This window comes from Microtus oregoni, unplaced genomic scaffold (assembly GCF_018167655.1).
Source record: "Microtus oregoni isolate MIOR12 unplaced genomic scaffold, Mior012 000007F_ref0000211, whole genome shotgun sequence".
Taxonomy (NCBI): domain Eukaryota; kingdom Metazoa; phylum Chordata; class Mammalia; order Rodentia; family Cricetidae; genus Microtus; species Microtus oregoni.
Genome location: NW_024543066.1, coordinates 13,870,487 through 13,896,204, shown reverse-complemented (window position 1 = coordinate 13,896,204; position 25,718 = coordinate 13,870,487). Strand labels below are relative to the sequence as shown.

General features: G+C 41.8%; 1 protein-coding gene across 4 annotated transcripts in view; it reads left to right on the top strand.

Moving 5' to 3' along the window:
• The first annotated feature begins 1,542 nt into the window (after positions 1–1,542).
• Positions 1,543–25,718, top strand: part of Ccdc138 (coiled-coil domain containing 138) — a 47,805-nt gene continuing 23,629 nt past the window's right edge. For 3 of the 4 annotated variants that reach the window (XM_041656013.1, XM_041656014.1, XM_041656011.1), the window contains exons 1-11: positions 1,543–1,769; positions 2,876–2,920; positions 3,081–3,138; positions 6,081–6,201; positions 9,272–9,399; positions 9,975–10,156; positions 12,395–12,553; positions 18,024–18,143; positions 19,255–19,332; positions 20,306–20,413; positions 24,857–25,018. In XM_041656013.1, coding sequence (XP_041511947.1) covers positions 1,677–1,769; positions 2,876–2,920; positions 3,081–3,138; positions 6,081–6,201; positions 9,272–9,399; positions 9,975–10,156; positions 12,395–12,553; positions 18,024–18,143; positions 19,255–19,332; positions 20,306–20,413; positions 24,857–25,018 — 1,254 coding nt within the window. In that variant the 5' untranslated portion in view covers positions 1,543–1,676. The remainder of the gene's footprint in view (positions 1,770–2,875; positions 2,921–3,080; positions 3,139–6,080; positions 6,202–9,271; positions 9,400–9,974; positions 10,157–12,394; positions 12,554–18,023; positions 18,144–19,254; positions 19,333–20,305; positions 20,414–24,856; positions 25,019–25,718) is intronic. The other variant, XM_041656012.1, reaches the window with a different exon arrangement.

Here is a 25,718-nt window from a genome sequence, read left to right as displayed (position 1 = left end):
GTGTATAACTAAAAGGAATCTAGTTAGACCATAAAACTTTGTATTTTCCAATCTTGAGTATTGAGTCCTTTCTGTTTTCTTGTGTTTTACTATTAGAAGAGGGCAAGGAAGGTTCTGGCTTATGTAATGACTTGTGGGCTAGCATCACTGTGGAACATGAAGCAAACCTGCCTGTCCTTGTAAAGGGAACCGTGCACATTTAGTGACTTCTTTGGAAAACTGCGTAATATAAACTCATAAAAGTACTGAAACTTTTCAGCTCAGAAGTTGATGCCATCATTTTAGTCTAAGTAGACGGAAATGTCTTTAAAAAAAAAAAAGTCATCTGTAGTCCAGTATTACTTTGAACTTGCTTTGTAACTGAGGCTGGACCTGAATTCCTCTTGATCTCACTACCTCCACCAGGATTGCAGGCATGTTCCCACTATGCATAGTTGCAAATGCTTTTTAAGGTACTCTATACTTGTTTTGCTTTTTCAAACTATTAGGGTTATTAAAGATCTTTCAAAAACTTGGCAGATTGGTGTGTTGAACTTTCCCAGGACTGGCGTTAATAACAGGTGTTTCCTACCTGAGCAGTTACCATTTTGGGTGCTGGGACTGGAACCCAAGTCCTCTGTCAGAGCAGTCAGTGCTCTTAATGGCTGAGCTATCCAGCGCCAACAAAGAAGTTTAAAAGATGCTTGACGTATTTTATAAGATACTTGATATATATTTCAGAACAATGTGACTTGTTATAATGATGACCACAGTGATAGCCATTTCTTTTCCAACTGGCTAGATTTTCTGTGCTCATTAAAATCTGGCAAAAGAAAACAAAACAGTTTAGATGGTATTTTATAGCAAAATGTGATCTTCAAGCAGTTTTTTTTAGTAGCAAGTTTGCTGCTTACTTGCTGAAGTATCAGCTTTTGCAGCAGTAAGGGAAATTACATAATTGAGGGGTGCTGGTTCATATGAGCACTTACTAGAATTTCTCCGTGTGGATGTGTGCCAGAGAGTAACTGAAACTGAACAAGTACAAGCTTGTAAGATGAGGTTAAATCCCCAACTGTGCGTTGTAGGGCTTTGGAAAGGTTTTTGTTTTAAGCCAAACTACATGTTTACAGGGAGTTTTTCTGACTTCTTGAGGTAGGTCTCTCTGTAGCTGAGACAGCTGTCCCAATTGATTATGACCGTGTAGCCCTCCTGCCTCCACCCAAATTTATGCCTGTCCCAAATTTATGGAAACAGGCAAAGGAATTGCAAAGGTAATATGGCTACAGTTCATGTGCCTAGCGTTCAGACATGTCCTGATTTTTCTTTTGATGAAGAGAGTGTCCTTAGTTCTATGCACAGTAAACATTTTACCCTGTGTCCCATGAGGCCCCAGGCCCCGGGGAACACGCTGACCCGCAGGTGTGCTGAACACACTCGCCCTCCTGCGGGCCGGGTCTGAGCTTGCGCGGGAAGACTTCGTTTACTGCGCGGAGCGGGGCGGGGAGGGCGGAGACTTGGAACCGAAGGACAAGAATCTGGAAGGGACAAAGGAACTGGCTAGCAGTGAGTCCTCCTCGCACCCCTCTTTCCACTGGTTTCCAGCGCCCCCGGGGGCGGGGCCGGGCGTCGTGACGTACGGCCCGCCCCGACGCGCCTCTGAGCGCGGTTCCCCGGGCGACCGTGGTCAGCGACCCACCATGGAGCGCAGGGTGGTCAAGCCACCCGGGCAGGACATGGTAGTGGAGCGTCTCAAAAGCCGCTACGGCCTGGCGGGAAGCTGCACCGTGGAGGTGAGGGGAGTGGAGGCCGCGGTGAGCTCCGCCGGGCGGGCGGGCTGCTACGGGATGGCCCCGGTCGCCCTCCTCCGAGTGGCTTTCCAGAGAGCGTCCTCCCTCGGGGGGGGGGGGGGGGGGGAAGTCGCGATGCACGGGGCGTGGTCTCGGTCCTGCTGGCCTGGACCCGAGTGCAGCAGGCGTACAAGACGACGTAGGTCTTTCGGGAAAGCTTACATCGAATAATTGCAAACTTAGAAGTTGTGGCAGTATGCATTCGTGTAGCCCTCCCTTGAGTGCACCGTTCACCAGGGGAGTCTTGTCATTTTTGCTGCGGCCCCCTCCACTCTGGCAATTTGCTAGTATTTTGTGAGAGGTTGGCTAGATCGCATTTCCGAAGAAAGCTGGAAGAACTGAAGCGGGAAACCATTTGCAGCCCTGAAGTTTCCGTGAGGCTTATTTTTATTATCACACCTCCTTTGATAACAGAGGTGGGAGTTTACGGTTCAGCCGAGAAGCCTGCTTCACAGCCTAGCAAATTCAAGGTTTTAGAAAGTTCAACAATGTTGTCTTCAGAAAAACATCTGAGGTATGGGAACATCTTTCACCCTGTTCTCCAGAAGTTGAGGAAGCTCGCAGCATTCCCGAGTTCCTTCCCACGTTTGCATTCCCAAAATCCCTTCTTGAGAAGTACCAGTATATTTCAGTGTTCCCACGTCCATGCCACAAATTCATTCTGTCCTCACATAACCCTAATTCAGTCGCAACACATACTTTGGTTTTCCTGTGAAGCACGTTCTCAAAATCTTAAAGCCTCATTGATACTTTCCAGAAATTTAGTATTGCTACAATAATACAGGATAACGCATAGCTTATAGACTGATTTCACTAAGTACCTCAATTATGACCTTTTGTAGAAAGTTTTTCCGGGTGCAGATACCACCTGCAAACATGACGTTTGGTTGTCTCTGTTGCCCTTGATCTACAACCGATGCCCACACTTAGTTTCTTACATCATTAATGCTTTTACAAGGCCGAAGACTGTTGTGTATAGAATGCCTCCCAGTTTGAGTTTGTCTGCTGGGTCCTGGTTTGATTTCGTTCTGGTTTTGTATTTTTGGCAGGACTACGACATGAATGGTGTGTGGGCCACTCTGATGAATCAACAGGTATATGATGTTTGCTTGTCTAATTAGGGATGCTAATGTTGCCTAGGGTGAGGCCCCTAGGCTTTGCCATGCTAACCTTTGTAATTAACATGTAATTGATGGAAAAATATCTTAAGGGAATATTTCTTAGTGTTTAAGTGTGTTTTCTTTATCCCTCTAGCATGAGCTTTCCAAGTTTGATCAGACTAAATATAAAAGAAGAATTCTAAGCTCTCCAGGTAAGCCAATAGAATATTTTGAGTCTTTTCACACATTTGAGAGATTTTTGTAAATGTTTAGACGTGGGGTTAATGTTGCTTATTTTTTATTTTAAAATTTTCAATTTGGCAATCACCTAATAATAATTGTGAATTTAGAGATGAATATGTGAGATGCCTTTAAAAATTAAATTTAATGAGAGTTTTTGGTGTGTGTTTAATTTATAATATGTGCACCTTCTTTTTCTTTTTACTGCCGGGATGCTGGGAATCAAAAGCAGACCCTTGATCAATGCTGACCAAGTGCTTGGTCACTAATCAATGTCTCCAGGGGATATGTTTGCTTTTGACGATGTTAGAAATTGAGCACTGGGTATTGGGTGAGGAACACTAATTGGTCTTTTTAGGCAGGAAAGGTTACTAGGATAGAAACTAAAGGGAAAATTTATAAAATGAATGGAGTTGGAAAACATAATTATCCTGGGAGTTGTAATTTTTTTGATAAGCTAAAACTTTTTTTACAGTAATAAATATTAACCATTAATCTATTAATATTTACCATTTGTTAATTCTTCAGTGTTCTATTATTAGTTAAACATAATAGTCAGTAAATTTTGGTAATTATGGCATCAATAGTGTCTTTAATTTCGTCCATGTGTGGGAGCTGAGTCTGAGGACTAACTAGTAGACTGGAGGGCTATATTGATCTGATTCGTGTAAGTCTGCAGGCCCAGATCTGATTTCCACAGTATGTTATATAGTGGTAGGTGGCAAACTTCTCGCTAGGATAAAACTTGTTTGGTAATAAATTAAAAAAACCACTCTCAGTGAAACACCCTTTTGGCAGGGATTCCAGTACAGGCACTTTCAGAAAAGTACGTGTGAAGTGAGAGGAAGAACGGTTAATGTTTCTGGAATATCAAAGTTCAGTCTACAGACAGAATGAGATCATTAATAATAATAAAAAAAAACAGTTCAAGTTGATTGCAGAAGTAATCAAAAAGGACTGACAGCAGATACCCAGAACCTTAGGAATATATTAGAAAAAGGGGATTATTTCTGCTTGCTAACGGAGCCAGTGTGGAGAGACTGGAAGGCTTTTTATTTTTTTTTTTATTTTTTATTTTTTTTTGGTTTTTCGAGACAGGGTTTCTCTGTGGTTTTGGAGCCTGTCCTGGAACTAGCTCTTGTAGACCAGGCTGGTCTCGAACTCACAGAGATCCGCCTGCCTCTGCCTCCCAAGTGCTGGGATTAAAGGCGTGCGCCACCACCGCCCGGCTGGAAGGCTTTTTAAAAAGACTGACTTGGACTAGAAATGAGAAGGTTATCTGGTAGTCACTGTGGACCCCTGCACACACGTGGTACACACACACGCGTACACACACACGCACACAGACACATAAAATGAAAACTAAATCTACAGAAATGAGTAATGGTAAGTCCTATCTTTTTAAAATTTTTGTTCAGCTGTGGGGTTGGTTATGACTAGCACCGAGAATGGAAATTTGTATGACCTGCACTTATCTCGCTTGTCTCTTCAGCTTCTGCACCCCAGCTTCTGAAGGTCTTTACATCAAAACATAAAAAAGTCCATCAGATGGTTTACTAGGTTATTTCATATTTCCCTAGACTTCTTACATCTTGAAATTTCATCAGCATTGAAAGGGGCTTTGTTACACAGCCTAGGGCCCTCATTTACTCTGTGTTGCTGCGATAAAAAACAGTTACCAAAAGCAACTTGGGAAGGCGTTGATTTACCTCCCATTACATCAGCTTCTAAAGAAGTCAGGGCAGGAGCTCACGCAGGATCCTGGAGGCAAGAACTGAAACAGAGACCTTGGAAGAAGGCTGCTCCCTGGCAGTGGCCTAGCTTCTGTTCAGCTAGCTTCTTACTTCGCCTAGGGCTGCCTCCGTCCACAGGTACCTCAGTTAGCAATGAAGAAGAAGCCCACAGTCCCTCAGACGTGTCTCAGATAACCCTGTGCTGTGTCAAATTGACCACTGAAGCAAACAGGGAGACCAGGCTGTCCTCTAACTTCCTGTTTTAGTCTCCCAAGTAGTGTCATTATGGTTTGCACCACCAGACCCAGCTAGTTGGAATTTTTTGAAATGTAAATAATGTATGGACATCATTCGCTGTGGTAGATTATACCAGCTAACTGAGTCAGTAATTGTGGTGGTTTGAATAAAATGGCTTCCATAAACCCATAGGTGGCAGGACCTTGTTGGCGTAGGTGTGGCCTTATTGGAGGAAGTGAGATCTCAGAAGCCCAAGCCAGGAATAGTGGCTCTTTGTATCTTCCTGCTGCCTGTGGATCCAGACTCTGAGCTACCTCTCCAGCACCCATGTCTACCTGCACACTCATGTCCTGCTATGAAGATAGTGGACTAAACCTCTGAAACCGCAAGCCAGCCCCAATTAAGTGTTTTTTCTTTCTGAGAGTTGCCAAAGTCATGGTGTCTCTTCACAGCAATAGAAACCCTAAGTAACTAAGACAGTAATCTATTTTGTTTTTCTCTGAAGTGTTTTCCTTTTCACTGGATTTAGACATAGGCTTACAGTTGTTAAGAAACAAATGCTCGAGGACCATGTTAGGAGGTAAGAAGGCTGCATTCTGATTTCCAGAACACACCTGGTTCCCATCAGCTCTCGGCTCTCTGGGGTTTTAACTTGTGCAGTAGACGTAAAGATTACTTTACAGAGCCATCACCTGGGTCAAGTAAGGATGTAAAACGTCGGTAAGGAACAATATCAGGAGAGTTATTGCCTGGGTCAAATAAGGATGGAAAGGCATTGTGTAGTCAGGCACCATATCAATATGAAATCGAGTGTGTATTCTCATTAGAGAAACAGATAAATCAGTGATTTTGGTGTCTTACTGTTATGAGGCCAGAATGAGATCATTAGTATCTGATGTCATTGTGTAATTTTTTTTTTTTTTTTTTTTTTTTTTTATTGACAGACGATCTGGATACCTACTGCTCTGGAGATAAAGTTGGTTCCTCATTAAGATGTTACTCTGATGAAAGGAAGCATCCCACAACACCTTTTTGCAGTTCCTTCAAACACTTAAATGTGAACTGGTAAGGAATTCAGAATAGATGCTGTTACTGTCCTGTTAGCAACTCAAGAAAGGCGGTAGAAAAGAGGTGTGTGTGTGTATGTGTGTGTGTGTGTTTTCTTGGATGGAAGTAAAAGCAGTCTTGATCCTGATGAGTAGTTGAAGAGCCGAATTTAATATTTTATGTGTATGTGGACTTTGCCCACATGTATGTCTATGCACCATGTGTGTGCCTGACTCCCCAGGGAGGCCAGGAAAGGGTATCTCACCTCCTGAAATGAGTTACAGACAGCTGTGAACCACTGTGTGGCCCAGGAACCACTGGAAGAGCAGCCACTTCTCGTGGCCACTAAGCCATTGCTGCATCCCTATTTATTCTTTATTACATTTATTCACTTATTTAGTGAGTGTCTGTGGGTGGGGGATGTTGTGTGCATGTGTCGAGGCCAGAGCACAGTTTATAGGAGTTAGTTCTGTCCTTCTACTGTTTGGGTCCCGGGGATTAAATTAAACTCAGGTTGTCAGCCTTGGCAGCACGTGCCTTTGCTCTTTGAGCCATCCCTCCTGCTCTGAGTTATTACGTAATTAAACAATTTAAAAAAAATTATTCGTTTCATCATATGTGTATGACTGTTTTGCCTGCATGTAATATGTGTACTGCATGCATATCTGGTGCCCAGGAGGTCAACATGTTGTGAGCTACCATATAGATCTGGGAGCTGAACCCAGGTCCTCTGCAAGAGCAACAAGTGCTTAAGTTCTCTTAACGGTTGTGCCATCTCTTCAGTCTTTCTCTCTCTCTCTTTGAGACAGGGTTTCTCTGTGGTTTTGGAGCCAGTCCTGGAACTCACTCTTGTAGACCAAGCTGGCCTCGAACTCACAGAGATCCACCTGTCTCTGCCTCCTGAGTGCTAGGATTAAAGGTGTGCGCCACCATCACCTAGCCCCTTTAATTTTTTTTAAAAAAGATGTATTTATTTTACTCTATGCATGTGACTTTTTTGTGTGCATGAGTGTTTGTGTACTATGTGCATGCTTATTGAGTCCCCTGGAGCTGGGGTTATGGAACCATGTGGGTACCGGAAATTAAACTCAAGTCTTCTGCAAGAGCAACAAGTGCTCTTAACTGCATAGCCAGTAGTTCTCAACGTGTGGGTCACGACCATTGTGAGGGGGTCACAGGGGTCACCTAAGCCCATCAGAAAACACAGATATTTACAATATGATTCATAACATTAGCAAAATTACAATTATGAAGTAGCAATTAAAATAATTTTATGCTTCAGAGTTGCCACAACGTAAGGAATTGTATTAAAGTGTTGCAAAGTTAGGAAGGTTGAGAACCACTGAACTGTTTAGTTCTGTATCTCTGCAAAACATGTGTGCATTGCCTGAGATTATCAGAAGAGGGCGTCGTATCCCCTGATACTGGAGTTACAAATGGCTGTGAACTGCCATGTCAGTGCAGGGAGTCGAATGAAGCTGGATCCTCTGCAAGAGCAGTCAGTGCTCTTAAGCTGTGAGCCATCTCTGCAATCCCTATTTCTTATTTGTGTGTGTGACAGGGTCTCCCAGTGTAGCTCTGGCTATCCAGGAACTGGCTCTGTAGACTATGGAGATCCTCCTGCTCCTTTAGTTTGCTAGGGCTAAACCACCATGCCCACCTTTTTAGGTTTGTTTTATGTGTGCAAGTGTTTTCCTTGCATTTTATATATGTGCACCACACGTGTGCCTGGTGCCCAGGGAGGTCAGAAGAAGGTGTTAGATTTCCTGGAACTGGAGTTATGGGTGACTGTGAGCCACACCATGTAGGTGCTGGGAACTGAAGTTTGGTGTTCTGCAAGAGTGATGAGTGCTCTTAACAGCCGAGCCATCTCGGTAGCCCCAAACTGTTCTATTTTTTAATTAACTTATCAAGTATTAGCTTTCCTTACATTTTTTTCCCATGCATCGTTAGTTCTGGTTGACCCTACTACTTTCCCTGTGCCTCCGCTCCTACTCCCCACTCAAACCTCTCTACCTTCTTCCGCTGCCGCTGTTTTTATAAATCTGTGTACAATTCCAAATTACAATCTGAGGGTTTTAACCTCTCAAGAGCTTTATACCATTGGCCTTTTTTTCTCCAACCCTTAATCATAATTCTAGTCCAGAAGTATGCTGTCCTGCCAATAGATATAGGTCACAAATAGCTATTTAGTACTTGAAAAGGGGCTTGTCTGGAAAGAGATAGGCTATAAATTCAGAATATATCCAGAAATTTCAAAGACATTGGATGGTCAAGATAATGTAAAATCCTTTTGTGTTAGTTATTTTGGCTCCTGGTTTCCGATTCAGTCCATGATTCTAGGAGTGTGGTGATACAGTCATGGTGGAAGGCGCGGCAGCTGGGACCCAGGGACAGATGAGCAGGGACCAGGACAAGATGCGTCTTTGAAAAACATGTTTCCTAAAAGCTCATTTAGTAAGATGGAAATTGGCATACTTGTAAAGCAGTCATTCAGAGATTCTGGGATATCAACACTGGGGCCCGTAGGGGTACTTTATACACAACCATACAACCTTCGTGTCTTATGTTCATTCTTTGGTGGAGTGACATTTTGTATGTACCGTGATAACTGAAAATAATGTGAAAGTCTCGCCTCTTCTTAATGCGTTTGAATGTACTACCAGAAAAAAAATGATCAAATGTATTTGTAACTTACATTATGTTCCTTGTGAGCCATTCTGCCCTGAGGTAACCTCAGAACATGAGGTTCTGATTCTGGTTTCTACATTAACTGTTAATCGTCTTAACAAAAGTAGATAACAATGCCTGGGGTGTCTGCATTGCTGGGTTTCAGAAGAGTTTGGCAGCCACAGAGCATTCTGCAGCTTTTAAATTGTTTTAAAGTACGTCTGTTTAATGTGCAGAGAAGGTTGGAAGACACGTACAGTGAGCTTCAGGGCTTTTGACCTAGTTTTCCATGCATCTTTGTTGTATTTAACGATGATTTCTACATTTTCCTCGCGTGTGTGACACTGTCTGAAAAGCAGTTCTTCTCTTGTCAGTTGTTGGAGTGAACTCCGGATTTCTGATATGTGTATTGTTAAAGCCTAGATGACGAACTGGATTCTTTTCATAATTTAAAGAAATGGGAAACAGAAAAAGAATCATTTGAAGATGATCATAGAGATGGTGCCTCCAAAATAACAAAGCAGTCCTTCAGAGAAATAGAGAAAGGTAAGGGAAATACTCATAAATAGGAATTTGCCACGTAGAGTCGGTCATGCTTACCTCATAGCAGTAACTGCTCCTCAGGAATCTGTGGATTTCTGTGTTCTGAAATTTCATAAACTGTAAGATGCTCGCTGTGCTTAGTGTTAAAGGAGAAGAGAAATAAACATGCCATTTTCTGGTTGTGTTCTTCTGTTTTCAAAACCTATCCAAGTAAGTTTATGATAAACTGAACTTTTATGATATCTTTAGTTCCTTTTCATGTTTCCTTGTGGAAAGGACTTCCGAGGATTTGAGCAGCCCTGATGCTTTCAGCAAGTTCTGTAGATCGCCACGGCTGGCTTCCCTGCTGCTCCTTATCTTGGCCTGGGCTGCTTAGTGCGTGAGTGTTTTCATGCACATGACAGTTAAGTCTGAAACAATCTCAGATCCACCAGGAATATCGCACAAAGTACAAATCCAAATCTGATATTTTATCATTTTACCATATTATTCTTTCCAGACTTTTAAACAATACTGTAAGCTTTACTTAAAGCAGCTCCCTCGGAAGATTTCTCTGAGAAAATTTAAAACTCTTGCAGATGCCCTGCCGACTAACATAGCCTCATCAAGACTTCAGACTGAACATTGCAGCGATTCCGTTGACTTTCCTCCGAAACAGGTCATTTATCCAAAATCCAAAGTGTCAAAGAAGCAGAGTTTACTTCCTCATCAAATAAATGAAATATATGATGAATTACTTCATATCCATCTGAAACTGCAGGTGAAAACCAGATGCTGAACTGGGAATTCAGAGTTGTTTGTGTTCTAAGACTATTTGCAAAACTTCACTATAACGATTTGAGTTATACATACACAGGTCAAGAAGTCAGAAGGGACAGGCTTAATTTATAGGATTGTTGAACGGGAAACGTAGTGACTGAGAGAAAATTTAAAGCAGCGGTAGTTTACCGGGAGGTGTGTCTTTAAATTTTACGTTTCTTGTGTTTGTTTTCAGCCCAGCCCATCCTTAAGATAGAAAACAAAAAGTGCTGATATAAAGTGTGTAATTTGAAGACATTATAAATTCATTGCTACAAGTACTTAAGTGTAAGAAGTCTCTTGTCAAAATTCAACTCTAAACATAGGCAATATGGGGCTTCCATCTAAAGGGTGTGTGTGGGTGGGTGTGTTTACTCCTTTGGGGGCATGCCAACCAACTCCCAAATAAATACACACACCTATTCTTACTAATAAATGACTGTCCTTAGTTTGGCTTCTTGTCAGTTTTTCTCAAATTATCCCTACTGCCTCTTGCTTCCACTCTTAATCCGTGGCTGGCCGACCAATGCTTGATGTCAACAAAATCTGACACATTAATTTGGGGGCAGAACCAAATTCCTTTGCCCCTCATTAAGGCTGAGCATGGTATCCACCATAGGGAATGGGCTCCATCAAGCTTGCTCATGCACCAAGTATAGATTCTGGACCTACTGCCAGGGACCCCTCAGATAGTTTAAGCTTCACCACTGTCTCCCACATGCAGAGGACTTAGTTCAGTCCCATGGAGGCTCCACAGCTGTCAGTCTAGAGTTCATGATTTCCCACGAGCTTGGTTCCGAGGTTTCTGCAGATTTCTCCATCATGATCGTAACCTCCCTTGCTCGTGTATTCCCTCCTCCCTCTCTTCGACTGGATTCCCGGAGCTCAGCCTGGTGCTTGGTTGTGGATCTCTGCATCTGGCTCCATCAGTTTCTGGATGAAGACTCTATGATGATAGCTGGGGCGTTCACCAATCTGATTACAGGGGAAGGCCAGTTCAGGCCCCCTCTCGGCTATTGCTAGGAGTCTTAGCTGGGGTCATCCTTGTGGATTCCTGGGAATTTCCCTGGCACCAGCTTTCTCCCTAACCCCATAGTGGCTCCTTCTATCAAGATCTCTCATTCGTTGCTCTCCCACTCCATCCCTCCCCACCTCAACCATCCCGTCCCATTCCCTCATGTTCTCATTCCCCTTCCCCTCCCCTTTACTGCTCCCCTCAAACCCCCTCTCCCCCTCCCCAGTTACCCAGGAGATCTCTTATACTGATCTTATATGATGAATGAGTTGCATTCCATCCCAACCAAGTTTAGAATATTTCCTCATCCCCCAGAGGCAGCCACTGATCTACTTCCTGTCTCTTTCGGTTTGTCCATTCAGGGTATTCTACACATGCTGTCCTGTGGTGTGTAGTAACTTGTGTCTGGGTCCTTTCACTTAATGTGTTTTTAAAGCTCATTTCTGTTGAATCATAGATCAGTCCATGCTTCTTCTTGCTAAGTATTGCTGTTGTATACCACATTTTCTTTCATTATTCATTAATTGCTGGACATTGGGCTGTGTCCTGGTTTCATTTCTGTGGCTGTGATAAAATACTCCGCCAGAAATCAGCAGAGGGGAGCGAATGGTTTGTTAGCTTGCCACCCCAGGATGCAGTCCATGACAGCAGGAAGGCAAGGCAGCAGGAACTAAAAAGCAACTAGTCATATCATTTCCACAGTCGAGAGCAGATAGACATGTGTTACCCGTCTAGCTTTCGATATTGTCTTATATAGCTCAGGACCCCCGCCAAGGGAATGGTACCCCCCACAGTGGGCTGGGCAAGACAGTCCCCATAGGCATGCTCACAGGCCAATCTGATCTAGGTAATTCTATATTAAGACACCCTTCCAGGTAATTATAGTGATATCAAGTCAACGGTTCAAACTAACTAATTATAGGTTGTTTACATTTTAGACTATTGTGATGATGTTGCTGCGAGCGTTTATGTTTAAGTTTTGTATGAACATGTGCTTTTCTTTCTGTTGGAATGCTGAAGTCAGGGGGTCACTACGTTTAACATTTTTTGAGGAACTACCAGACTGTTCCAGAGTGACCACATTATTTTACATTGACAAAAACCATTTGATTCAGACAGTGTCAATGGAAAGCATAATGTGCAGAACTAATTAAGAAAAACTATTTAAATTGTGTGTTTTGGTAGTGTGAAACCGCATCACAGCAGAAATTTGCGGAAGAACTTCAAAACCGAGAACGGTTCTTAGCAGAACGAGAACAGCTGCTCTACAAACATGAAACCGCCTTGAGCAAAATTAAAGGTGTTGAAGAAGAGGTTCTGACAAGATATCAAATTCTAAAGGAGGTAATTACACAGCATTTGATTATAGAGTAATTCTTTTTCTTAGCTTCATTAATTATTAATAGTTTTGTCGTATTTGCTTATTTCACCTCCTTCCTCTTTGCACCCACTCATACTCACCTTATTTTCTTTCTTTTTTATTGAAAATATTTTTCATACACTATATTCTGATCATAGTTTTCTCTCCTTCATCTCCTCCCAGGTCCTCCCTACCTACCTATCCATCCAAATTCAAGTCTTTCTTTCTTTCTTTCTTTCTTTCTTTCTTTCTTCTCTCTCTCTCTCTCTCTCTCTCTCTCTCTCTCTCTCTCTCTAGGAAACAAACAGGCAAATAAAAATTTAAAAAAACAGAAAAAGAAAATAGAAAATAAAGAAAAAGCATGAGAAAAACAAATACAGGAAGGGACATACAGAGACACATATAATCCATAAAAACACAAACCCTGAAACCATAAGCAAAAGACCAGTAAGGTAAAACCTTCCCAAACAAACAAAGAATTATGAGACCAAAAAAAAAAAAAAATCTCTAAAAATACCACTGAATTCATTGTGTTCACCATCTACTGCTGATTGTGGGACCTGCCCTTAAGAGTTGTTTGTATATCCAGTGAGACTGAACCAGTTTTTCTGTTGTGGCTGGTTGACAGTTGATGATAGCTTCTGGGTTAAGGATTGGGGCTCGGGTCCACTTACCCTCTGGGTGTTAGGACCTGTACATGCTACCACAGACTGTAAGTTCATATGCTTGTCAGTCTTGTGTCTGGAAGGCACCATTTCTTTGGTATCTTCCACCCCCACTGGCCTTACAGTCTTTCTACCTCTTGTTTTCCTCTAAGTCCATGACCTATCTTAGGTTCTTGGCTACCTTGGTAGTGTCAGGCATGAGTTCTGTCTTCTTTTTCTTTGTTTCCTAAAGAGAGAGAGAGAAGAAAGAAAGAAAGAAAGAAAAAAAGAAAGAAAGAAAGGAAAGAAAGAAAGACAGACTTGAATTTGGATGGATAGGGAGGTAGGGAGGACCTGGGAGGAGATGAGGGAGAGAAATGATCAGAATATAGTGTATGAAAAATATTTTCAATAAAAAATATTGAGGGGAGAGGTTTGATAAAGACATCCCATTTAGGACTGAGTGTCCCGGGGTCTCTCAGTCTCTGCACATTGTCCAGCTGTGGCTCTCAATAGTTCCCATCTGCAGGAGCAAGCTTCTCTAATGATGGCTGAGCATGTAAGAGTACAGCAGAATGTCATTAGGAGTCATTTTATTGCTACTTTCCTTTAGTTGAACAATAATAGTATTTGGTTTTCCTCTAAGTCCATGACCTATCTTAGGTTCTTGGCTACCTTGGTAGTGTCAGACATGAGTTCTGTCTTCTTTTTTTTTATTAATTTTTTTTTCATTTATTTTACATCCGGATCACAGTTTCCACTCCCTGCTAATCTTCTGTGCCTTTCCCCACCTCCTCTCTAACACCCTCCCCCATACACGTCATCTCTGTTCAGAAAGGGGCAGGCCTCCTATGGGCGTCAGTAAAACATGGCACATCGTTGAGGCAGGAGGAAGCTACCTAGGTTCCCAAACACCAGCTTAAGGGGTGATTCTTATGGATTCCTGGGAGTTTCCTTGGCATCAGGTTTCTCCCTAACCCTAAAATCACCTCCCATCAAGACATCGTTTTCATTACTCTTCCCTCTCGGCCTCACCCCCAACCCAAGCAACCTGGTCCCTCATATTCCCATTTCCCACATCATCTGCTCCTACCCCCAGTTTACCTATGAGATCTCTTCTATTTCCCCTTCCCAAGGAAATCCATGTATTTTTCTGTGGGTTCTCCTTGTTACCTAACCTTTTTGGGGCTGTAGATTGTAGCCTGGTTAACCTTTGTTTTACTCCTAATATCCACTTACTAGTGACTACATACCATGTTTATTTTTCTTGGTCTGGGTTACCCCACTCAGAATGATTTTTTTTTTCTGGTTCCATTCATTTGCCTGCAAATTTCATGATGTCATTATTTCTTACAGCTGAGTAATACTCCATTGTGTAAATGTACCACATTTTCTTTATCCATTCTTCAGTTGAGGGGCATCCAGGTTGTTTCCAGGTTCTGGCTATTGCGAATATGCTGATATGAGCAAGTGCCCTTGTGGTATAATTGAGCATCCTTTGGGTATATGCCCAGGATTGGTATAGCTTGGTCTTGAGGTATATTGATTCCCAATTTTTTAAGAGACTGCCATCTTGTTTTCCAAAGTGACTGTGCATGTGTGTACTCCCACCAGCAGTTGAAGACTGTTCCCCTTCCTCCACATCTGCTCCGTTAGTGGTTTTGATCTTAACCATTCTGACAGATGCAAGATGGTATCTCAGAGTTGTCTTGATTTGCATTTCCTTGATGGCTAAGGACACTGATATACAGTTAAGTATATCTCAACCATTTGAGAATCTGTTGGGAATTCTCTATTTAGACTTGTACATTATTTTTTAATTGAATTATTTGGAATTTTGATGCCTAATTTCTTGAGTTCTTTGTGTATTTTGGAGATCAGCCCTCTGTCAGGTGTGGGGTTGGTGAAGACCTTTTCCCATCCTGTAGGCTACTGTTTTGTCTTATTGACAGTGTCCTTTGCTTTACAGAAGCTTTTCAGTTTCAGGAGGTCCCATTTATTAATTGTCAATCTCTATGTCTGTGCTAGTGGTGTTATATTCAGGAAGTAATCTCCTGGGCCAATACATTCAAGAGTTCCATTCTCTTGGGGAGGACTTAAATCCAGTCAGATAGTGGTTAGTTACACCCACAACTTTTGTGTCTTTACTGTGCCAGCATATCATGTAAACAGGCCACCCTTGTGGATTAAAGGGTTGGTAGTTTGATCTGGTAGCCTGCAAAGTGCCTTCTGGTACCATGAACACCGGGCAGTAGGGGTGAAGCTCTAGTTAGGAACTAGCATGACTTCTGTGTGTTCAGGGAAATTTGTGTTGTCTTTAGCAGCAGAGCTTTTCTGTCTGTCTGTGGAGAGCAATCAGTAGCCTTGGCCATATCCTAGGTTGTTCTGGGCTTCCATAGGGTCCCTTTAGCCAGGAACTTAGTTAGATGTAACCCGTTTCTGGCACTGGAGGTTTCACTTGGTGGTGAGAGATGTCTAGTTGGGGCTTTGTTTCCCCCATTGTTTTGTGATCTCATTTATATATGTATATATTTTAAGAAGCTTTCGTTGTAGGTTTCTGTATGACTCTTTAAATGGCCCTTAGGGTTAGTTGTCCCTCTCTGGATTCCTTCCTTACCCTTCTCTTACCCTCTCTGTTTATTTCTCCCATCCAGTCCCCTCCTTCTTCCCTGTCTTTCCATAACTATACATTCTATTTTATCTTCCTTGGGAATTCCTTCTCTTCCCCCTAACTCCTTAACTTTTGTGGTTATACAGATTGTAACATGCCCATTGAAGGCTTAAAAGTTAACATCCATGTATAAGAGAATACATACCACATTTATCTCTTTGGGTCCGGGTTGCCTTACTCAGTCAGAATGATTTTTCCAACTCTATTCATTTACCTGTGACCTTCATGATTTCATTTTTTTAACAGCTGAAAAATACTAAGAACTCTGTAAATGTACTATATTTTCATTATCTATTCATCTGTTAATGGCCATTTATGCTGTTATGAATAGAGCAGCAATGAACATGGTTGAGCTAGCATCTCTCTAGTGGAATGTAGAGCTCTTTGGGTATGTGCCCTTCTTAGAGTTACTTTTGCTGTGATGAAACACCATGACCAAAGCAACTTGAGAAGGGAAGGGTTTATTTGGCTTATACTTCCACATCAGAGTTCATTATCAAAGGAAGTCATGACAAGACCTCAGTCAGGGCAGGAACCTGTGGGGAGGAGTGCTCCTTACTGACTTGCTCTCCATGATTTCTCAGCCTGCTTTTCTTATGGACCCAGAACCACTGCCCTCGGTATTCTGGGCCCTCCCCCATCAGTTGCCAATTAAGAAAATGCCCTACAGGTTTTCTTACAGCCTGGTCTTAGAGAACCATTTTCTAAGGTGAGGCGTCCTCCTTTCTGATGACTCTGACGAATTGACCTAAAACTAGTCAGCACAGTGCCCAAGAGTGGTGTGGTGGTTTGAAGAAAATGGCCCCCAAAGGGAGGGAGTGGCACTGTTAGGAGGTGTAGTTTTATTGGAGTGGGTGTGGCCTTGTTGGAGTAAGTGTGTCATTGAGATCTCATGTATACTCAAACTTATGTATGGGTCTTCAGTTTGATTACATTAATCAATGAGTTTGTTTTTATGCCCGCACTATGCTTTTATTATTATTATTATTATGATGATGATGATGATAGCTCTGTAGAATTACTTGAAGTCAGAGGTGATGATACCTTCAGCAGTTTTCTTATTATTCAGGATTGTTTTAGCTATGTGTAGCACGAATTCTAATTGTTCCTAATAATAAAACTTGGAGTCAGATATTAGGGGGTGAAAGCTGAAGGATCAGAGGAGCAGTGCGGCAGCCACGAGAGTTCTTACCTCTGCCAATGCTCAGACCAAAGGAGCCATCCTGTCCTCAGTCTGCCTCTTCATACTGCATCCTCAGACAGCCTCTTCATCCTCAGACTGCAGTGAGCTCCTGTTTCCTCCCGCCTTCTATTCCTCTCTCCACCCAGCCATATCACTCCTGTCTCGACCTCCCTAGTTCTGGGATTAAAGGCATGGGGTCCCAAGTGCTGGATCACCTTTGTGTGAGCTCTGTTTCTCTTTTATAGTGAATCAATTTCATGTAGCCCAGGGTATCGTTGAACTAACAGAGATCTGTCACCCTCTGTCTTCAGAGTTCTGGGATTAAAGGTGTGCACCACTGCCTGGCCTCTAGTGGTTTAGCTCTGCACTCTGATCTTCAGGCAAGATTTATTTGTTCAAACACAAACAAAATATCACCACAGCTATGGTGGATATTTGTGTTTCCATATGAAGATGCCTTTTTAAAATATTTCTGTGAAGAATTGGAATTTTGATGAGGATTGCAGATTGCATTTAATCTGTAGATTGCTTTTGGTAGGATCGCCATTTTCATAATATTAAACCTACTAATCCATGAACATTGGAGCTCTTTCCATCCTCTGATATCTTCTTCAATTACTTTCTTCAATGTCTTAAAATATTTATTATACAAGCCTTTTACTTTCTTGGTTAGAGTTAGGCATATCTATCTATATCTATACGTATATGTAGATATAGATACATACATAGTCATACTACACACACACACACACACACACACACACACATACTACCTTTCACCTATGCTTAAATACATTGATTAGAGTTTTTATGGTAGAAGGATTTCTGTTTTTTTAGTTAACTTATGTTCAGTAGCATTTGATTTATTTTTTAATGATTTTTGTGGGGATTTAACTCAGGGTCTTGGGCTTGGTGGGCCAGAGATGCTATTTAGATCAGATGCCCCCCTCTTTTAGCAACACAGCACAGAAGTCGAACACTTGACAGACATTCTTAAGGAAAAGAATAAAGAGAACAAGAGAATGAGGTCCTCGTTCGATGCCCTGAGAGAACTGAATGATAACCTAAGAAAACAGGTAAGACCTACTTCATGTGTATTAGATGCTAAGACTTAAGGCTTATGTTTAAGAAATTTAAGTCAGTCTTACATCATTTCAGCTAGAATTTTATTAAATTTCTTAGCTTTATTGTAAGATTCTTGTAAACATAAATAAAATATTAAAATCCTTGCTTCTTTTTCATCTATTTTGACAAATAGCTGATATATTTGGCAGTTTAAAAAATGAAAATAAAAGAGCTTTACTAGATTGACAGCAAGCACAGGGACTGGAGAGATGGCGTAGTGGTTATAAGCCCTGACTACTCTTCCAGAGGACTGGGTTCAGCTCCAAGCACCCACAGGGAGGTTCACAACTGTCTGTAACTCTAGTTTTAGGGAATCTGATGCCCTCCAGGCACTGCATGCCTATGGTGCCCAGAGACATCATACAGGTAGAATACCCATTGTCTTAGGTTTTTATTGCTGTGAAGAGACACCATGACCACAGTAACTCTTGTAAATGAATACAGTTAATTGGGGGTGGCTTACAGTTCAGAGGTTTATTCTATTATTGTCATGGCGGGAAGTATGTGTCATGGAGGCAGACATGGTACTGGAGAGGTAGCTGAGAGTTCTACATCTTGATCAACAGGCAGCAGGAAGAGAATGAGCCGATAGGTAGGTGTAGGCGGGGACCGCTTGTTGGTCTCCCAGTGCATTTTCTGCCAAAGCGTATCCTCCCATCAGGCTTTTCAGACCCTAGGTATCATCCTTGTTGCTTTCCTCTTGCTGTGCTGAAATACCCAGCAAAGACAGGAACTGTGCTACATCTCAAAGTTCAGGGAGGCGCTCCTTCAGGGTGGGAAAGTCACGTGGCAGGAGCTGGAGGAGGCAGCTGGTGACCTTGCATCTGTACTCAAGCAGAGAGCTTTTCTGTAGTCTACAACTGCAGATTGTTGACAGTCATCACCGGCCTTCACAGGAGTTTTGCAATGTTCTAGAGTGAAATGGGATTTTTTTTTTTTTTTGGCTTTTTTGTTACACTGCTCAGTTAAGTGTTTGGAAAGATTACATAATACATTGAGAAATCCTTCATATCAAAATAGTTTACAATGTCTATTGAAATGTGTAATTTTCTCCTTCCTTAGCTAAATGAAGTAAGTGAAGAAAATAGGAAGATGGAGATTCAGGCCAAAAGGGTTCAAGCTCGTCTAGATAACCTACAGGTAAGTTGCCTGCTTGTTTTCTGAGTTATTGTTTTTATAATTTTTTTTTAGAGCGAGTATATGCCGTGTGTGTGCGGCTGCCCCACAGAGACCAGAGAGGGCATTGAGCTCCTGGAGCTAGAATTGCAGGCAACTGTGAACTGCCTAACTGATGTCTGGTCTTCCAAGAGCAGTACCTTCTCTTAATTGTGAGACACCTCTTTAGTCCCCGTTATAATTTTTAAATTAGTTAATTATTTTATGTTGTTATGCCCAAGTTCCTGGTACCCAAATGAATTCATGGAGCTGGATTTCCGATGCAAATTACATGAGGGTTTTTAATTTAAACTCAAGTTTGGACCAACACCTTTTCAGCACTCCGGCAAGGTGGGTGCAGAGATTATGGCAGGGAGCCCTGGGAAGGTAGAACTTTTAAAGGGGAAACACTGTAATCAGGGGAGTTCATGTCCTGATGTTTTGGGATTGGGTAAGGAAGACATAGGGTAAGGTACTTTCTGAAACCATTGGTCAGTTTTTAGGCATGAAAACCTAAGAGCCATAAATTACTGACAAGGTATCTTCAAGGACAGGATGCCTCCCAAGAACATCTGTCCCTGTCTCTCTAATTAACTATTTTTAGGGTATCTGTTTAAATTTCTGCCATCACTGCACAGTTCTGGAGCTGTGATTTCCCACCTCCACCTCATTATATGGCTCAAGATAGAGTCCCCTCTTTAAAATGGAGTTTGCAAAGTCAGGTCCTCCCAGTGTGTGTGAGTGTTGTCTGCAGGTATGTGCACTATGCCTGTGCCCATGAGAGTCAGAAGGGGCATTGTATCCCCTAGAACTGGAGTTAGAGATGGCTGTGGGCCACCATGTAGTTGCTGGGAATTGCACCGGCTCCTTTGGAAGAGCAGCTAGTGCTCTTAATCACTGAGCCATCTCTTTAGCCCTGTCTTGAATTTTTCTAATTGATGACTATGTGCATTGGCAGAGGAAGTATGAGTTTATGACAGTACAGAGACTGAAAGGAGAATCCCACGCTGCTCAAGAAGTGAAAAGTCTAAAACAAGAAAAAGTATCAGTTTCTAAACCTTTCAAGGTATGATATTAAAATTCCTCTAATAGAGAGCCAAGAAATTTTCTTTTAACCTTTAATCATTTCCCTTTCTATTTTAAGCAAAAATATATATTTTGTTTTGAAATAATTCATCTTAGTTATTTTATAGAGAAACATTTTAGTTGGTTTTTTTCTTTTTTTTCTTTTTTTACATTCTTTTTTTTGGGGGGGAGGGGATTAGTTTTTCAAGATAGGGTTTCTTTGTGTTGCTTTGGAACCTGTTCAGGAACTTACTCTATAGACCAGGGTAGCCTCAAACTCACAAAGATCTGCCTGCCTCTGCTTCCCATGTGCTGGGATTAAAGGCGTGCGCCACCACCACCTGGCCTTAATAGGTTTTCTATATTGTGATAATGGGTTTCTCAGCCCACACAGTAAGCCAGATCAAGCTGAATTGGAAAGTTAAATATTAAGTTTATTTGAGCAAAGCAACTCCCAGTGAGTTCTCCAGTCCCAGAGATTGAGGCAGGAGAAGTCACATGCGGGAACTAAAGCAGGGAGCTTCTGTATCATGTAGGCAACAGGTGGTGCTGTGTCTGCCACAAGCTGGGTTTGTGCCCAGGGGCGGAACTGCCACAGCCACCAAGAATGCAGAACTGGGCTGGTCAGCTCCTTTTCTTTGTTGGCGATTCTCTGAGAGATAGTGTGTGTGTGTGGGGGGAGAATTCACATGTGTATATTGTATGAAGGGATATACGGGATAGAGTGGGGGATTCACATGTGTATATTCTATGAAGGGATATACGGGATAGAGTGGGGGATTCACATGTGTATATTCTATGAAGGGATATACGGGATAGAGTGCGGGGGATTCACATGTGTATATTCTATGAAGGGATATATAGGATGGAGTGGGGGATTCACATGTGTATATTGTATGAAGGGATATACGGGATAGAGTGGGGGGATTCACATGTGTATATTGTATGAAGGGATATACGGGATAGAGTGGGGGGATTCACATGTGTATATTGTATGAAGGGATATACGGGATAGAGTGGGGGGAATTCACATGTGTATATTCTATGAAGGGATATACGGGATAGAGTGGGGGGGGATTCACATGTGTATATTGTATGAAGGGATATACGGGATAGAGTGGGGGGGATTCACATGTGTATATTGTATGAAGGGATATACAGGATAGAGTGGGGGGATTCACATGTGTATATTGTATGAAGGGATATACGGGATAGAGTGGGGGGGATTCACATGTGTATATTGTATGAAGGGATATACGGGATAGAGTGGGGGGGATTCACATGTGTATATTGTATGAAGGGATATACGGGATAGAGTGGGGGGGATTCACATGTGTATATTGTATGAAGGGATATACAGGATAGAGTGGGGGGATTCACATGTGTATATTGTATGAAGGGATATACGGGATAGAGTGGGGGGGATTCACATGTGTATATTGTATGAAGGGATATACGGGATAGAGTGGGGGGGATTCACATGTGTATATTGTATGAAGGGATATACGGGATAGAATGGGGGGGATTCACATGTGTATATTGTATGAAGGGATATACGGGATAGAGTGAGGAGAATTCACATGTGTATATTGTATGAAGGGATATACGGGATAGAGTGTTGGGGGATTCACATGTGTATATTCTATGAAGGGATATACAGGATAGAGTGGGGGATTCACATGTGTATATTCTATGAAGGGATATACGGGATAGAGTGCGGGGGATTCACATGTGTATATTCTATGAAGGGATATATAGGATGGAGTGGGGGATTCACATGTGTATATTGTATGAAGGGATATACGGGATAGAGTGGGGGGATTCACATGTGTATATTGTATGAAGGGATATACGGGATAGAGTGGGGGGATTCACATGTGTATATTGTATGAAGGGATATACGGGATAGAGTGAGGAGAATTCACATGTGTATATTGTATGAAGGGATATACGGGATAGAGTGGGGGGAATTCACATGTGTATATTCTATGAAGGGATATACGGGATAGAGTGGGGGGGGATTCACATGTGTATATTGTATGAAGGGATATACGGGATAGAGTGGGGGGGATTCACATGTGTATATTGTATGAAGGGATATACAGGATAGAGTGGGGGGATTCACATGTGTATATTGTATGAAGGGATATACGGGATAGAGTGGGGGGGATTCACATGTGTATATTGTATGAAGGGATATACGGGATAGAGTGGGGGGGATTCACATGTGTATATTGTATGAAGGGATATACGGGATAGAATGGGGGGGATTCACATGTGTATATTGTATGAAGGGATATACGGGATAGAGTGAGGAGAATTCACATGTGTATATTGTATGAAGGGATATACGGGATAGAGTGTTGGGGGATTCACATGTGTATATTGTATGAAGGGATATACGGGATAAAGTGGGGGGGATTCACATGTGTATATTGTATGAAGGGATATACGGGATAGAGTGGGGGGGATTCACATATGTATATTGTATGAAGGGATATACGGGATATAGTGGGGGGGATTCACATGTGTATATTGTATGAAGGGATATACGGGATAGAGTGAGGAGAATTCACATGTGTATATTGTATGAAGGGATATACGGGATAGAGTGTTGGGGGATTCACATGTGTATATTCTATGAAGGGATATACGGGATAGAGTGTTGGGGGATTCACATGTGTATATTCTATGAAGGGATATACGGGATAGAGTGGGGGGGATTCACATGTGTATATTGTATGAAGGGATATACGGGATAGAGTGGGGGGGATTCACATGTGTATATTGTATGAAGGGATATACGGGATAGAGTGGGGGGAATTCACATGTGTATATTGTATGAAGGGATATACAGGATAGAGTGTTGGGGGATTCACATGTGTATATTGTATGAAGGGATATACGGGATAGAGTGGGGGCGATTCACATGTGTATATTGTATGAAGGGATATACGGGATAGAGTGGGGGGAATTCACATGTGTATATTGTATGAAGGGATATACGGGATAGAGTGGGGGGGATTCACATGTGTATATTGTATGAAGGGATATACGGGATAGAGTGGGGGGGATTCACATGTGTATATTCTATGAAGGGATATACGGGATAGAGTGTGGGGAAGAATTCACATTTGTATATTCTATGAAGGGATATATGGGATAAAGTGGCTTGTAGGCTGTGACCCAAGAAGTCCGACAATGGCTATCTCCGATGGAAGGCTGAGAAGCTGATAGTTGTTCTGTCTGCGAGACAGCAATCTTGATCTTGTGCTGGTTCCTAGGAGCTGCTGATCTTCAGTCTACGTCGGAATCTGTAGAGAAGTAGGCTCTAATACCAATGAAGCATTGCCTCAATAGCAGGATAGTGAACTTGCCAAGAGGTCAAGCAGGCACAAAGCAAAACTTCCCGTCCTATGTCTTTTTATTTTGGCTGCCACCAGGTGTGGCCCAGACTTACAGAGGGTCTTTCAACTTCAAATAATCAACTCAAGAAAATCCCTCACAAGTGTGCCCTGCTGCTTGGGTTCGAATGTATTTTTATTTTTTTATGGGACGAAGCAAAGGCCACACTCATCTATACTAGTATTCTACACTTTTACTATATTCCAGACCTTAATCTTACTGGTTTTTTTTTTCTCCTGTTTTGATAGGCTCTCAGAGAATAGAGTTTCCAGGAAAAGAAAGTTACACCTCATGTTAATATCAGGTTATTATTACAAAAAAATCTAAGTTTTGTAGGAAGAAAATACAAAATACTACAATAGAAATTCTTAAGTTTTGGGAATCATTAAGTCTGTTTTGTTAGACTTTTGTTTAAGACAGGCTGGTTCATGCTGTTGAATTAAAGCCATTGTTTTTTTTTTTACATTTTTGTGTTATCAAGCTTAAATAATTTTAATGTCAATTATTTTAAAATAGCTGGTATGGTGGCTCATGACTTTAATCCTAGTACTCAGGAGGCAGAGACAGGCAGATCTGTGAGTTCGAGGCCAGTGTGGTCTACTTAGTGAGTTTCAGTACAACCAAGCCACACAGAAAAAACCTATCTCAAAAAAACAAAACGATTTTTTTTTCTTGGTTTTGAGGTAGGGTCTCACTGTGTAAGGCCAGTTTGGCCTTACACTCATTATCTGCTTGCATCAACTGGGATGGGGTTATAGTCTAGGGTCACTATAATATAGCCACTGGAATTTTTTTACTGTTGTAACAAAGTATACTTTTATTTTTCTTATTATGATGAGTTTACGAGTCTTAGCAGGCATTTAATGTTTTTAATACAGTTGGCAATATTTGACGTGGAATTTATTTTAGGTAAATACCTAAACACTTGTCTAAAAATAATTTAGGTAAGTTATTCTATAACCACCAAATTTAAGGCTTTCTTTTTAGTTTGTATGGGTTTTGAACTGCAGTCATGTTTGATTCAATGTTTGATCAACAGACAGCACTCAATGGACAAGTGTATGAACTGTTAACTATTTTCATGGACTGGATATCAGACCACCATCTTAACAAAGTGGAGCTCGAAGAACCTGGTGTGGACGGTGAAAAACCACCATTCAAACCTTCCCAGAGAAGTGACATTCAAGAGAAGTGTGTGAAGGTTGGTGTTTAAGATTCACTTATTTTTATTTTACCCATGTAAATGTTTTGTGTGTATGCATGTAAGTGCCACATGTGTGCCTGGTGTCTGTGGAGGCCAGAAGAGGGTGTCGGATCCCCTGGAGCCAGTGTTAGTGCTTCAAACATGACCTGGGTGCTTTTAACCACTGAGTGTTTCTCCAGCTCCCAAGGTTTTGTTTTGTTTTGTTGTTAATTTGAAATACATGAAGATTAAATAAGGAAAAGCTTTTGGTATTTTTATTTACTTGTTTTATTTTTTAAAAGCTACATTTGTTTATTTAATTGGGGGAGTACCCACCTCTGTACAGGTATGGAGGTCAGAGGACAACTGTCTACAGTCGGTTCTCTCCTCCCACTCTATGAACCCCAACAGTGGAGCTCAGGTTCTCAGGCTTGGTGACAAGCTCCTTTACCCACTAAGCCATCTCACTGGCTCTGGTATTTTCATTCTTCAATTAGATTTGTATATTTTATTTTATGTGAGTATTTTGCCTGCGTGTGTGTATGTATACCACATGCATATGTGGTGCTTGCAGAGGTCAGAAGAGTTAGAAGAGGTCAGAACACTGCTCTAGAACTTGAGTTACAGATGACTGTGAACCACTCTCTGATGCTAGGAATTGAACCCCAGCCCTCTACAAAAGCAAGAGCACTGAGACAAGACGTGCTCTTAACCACTG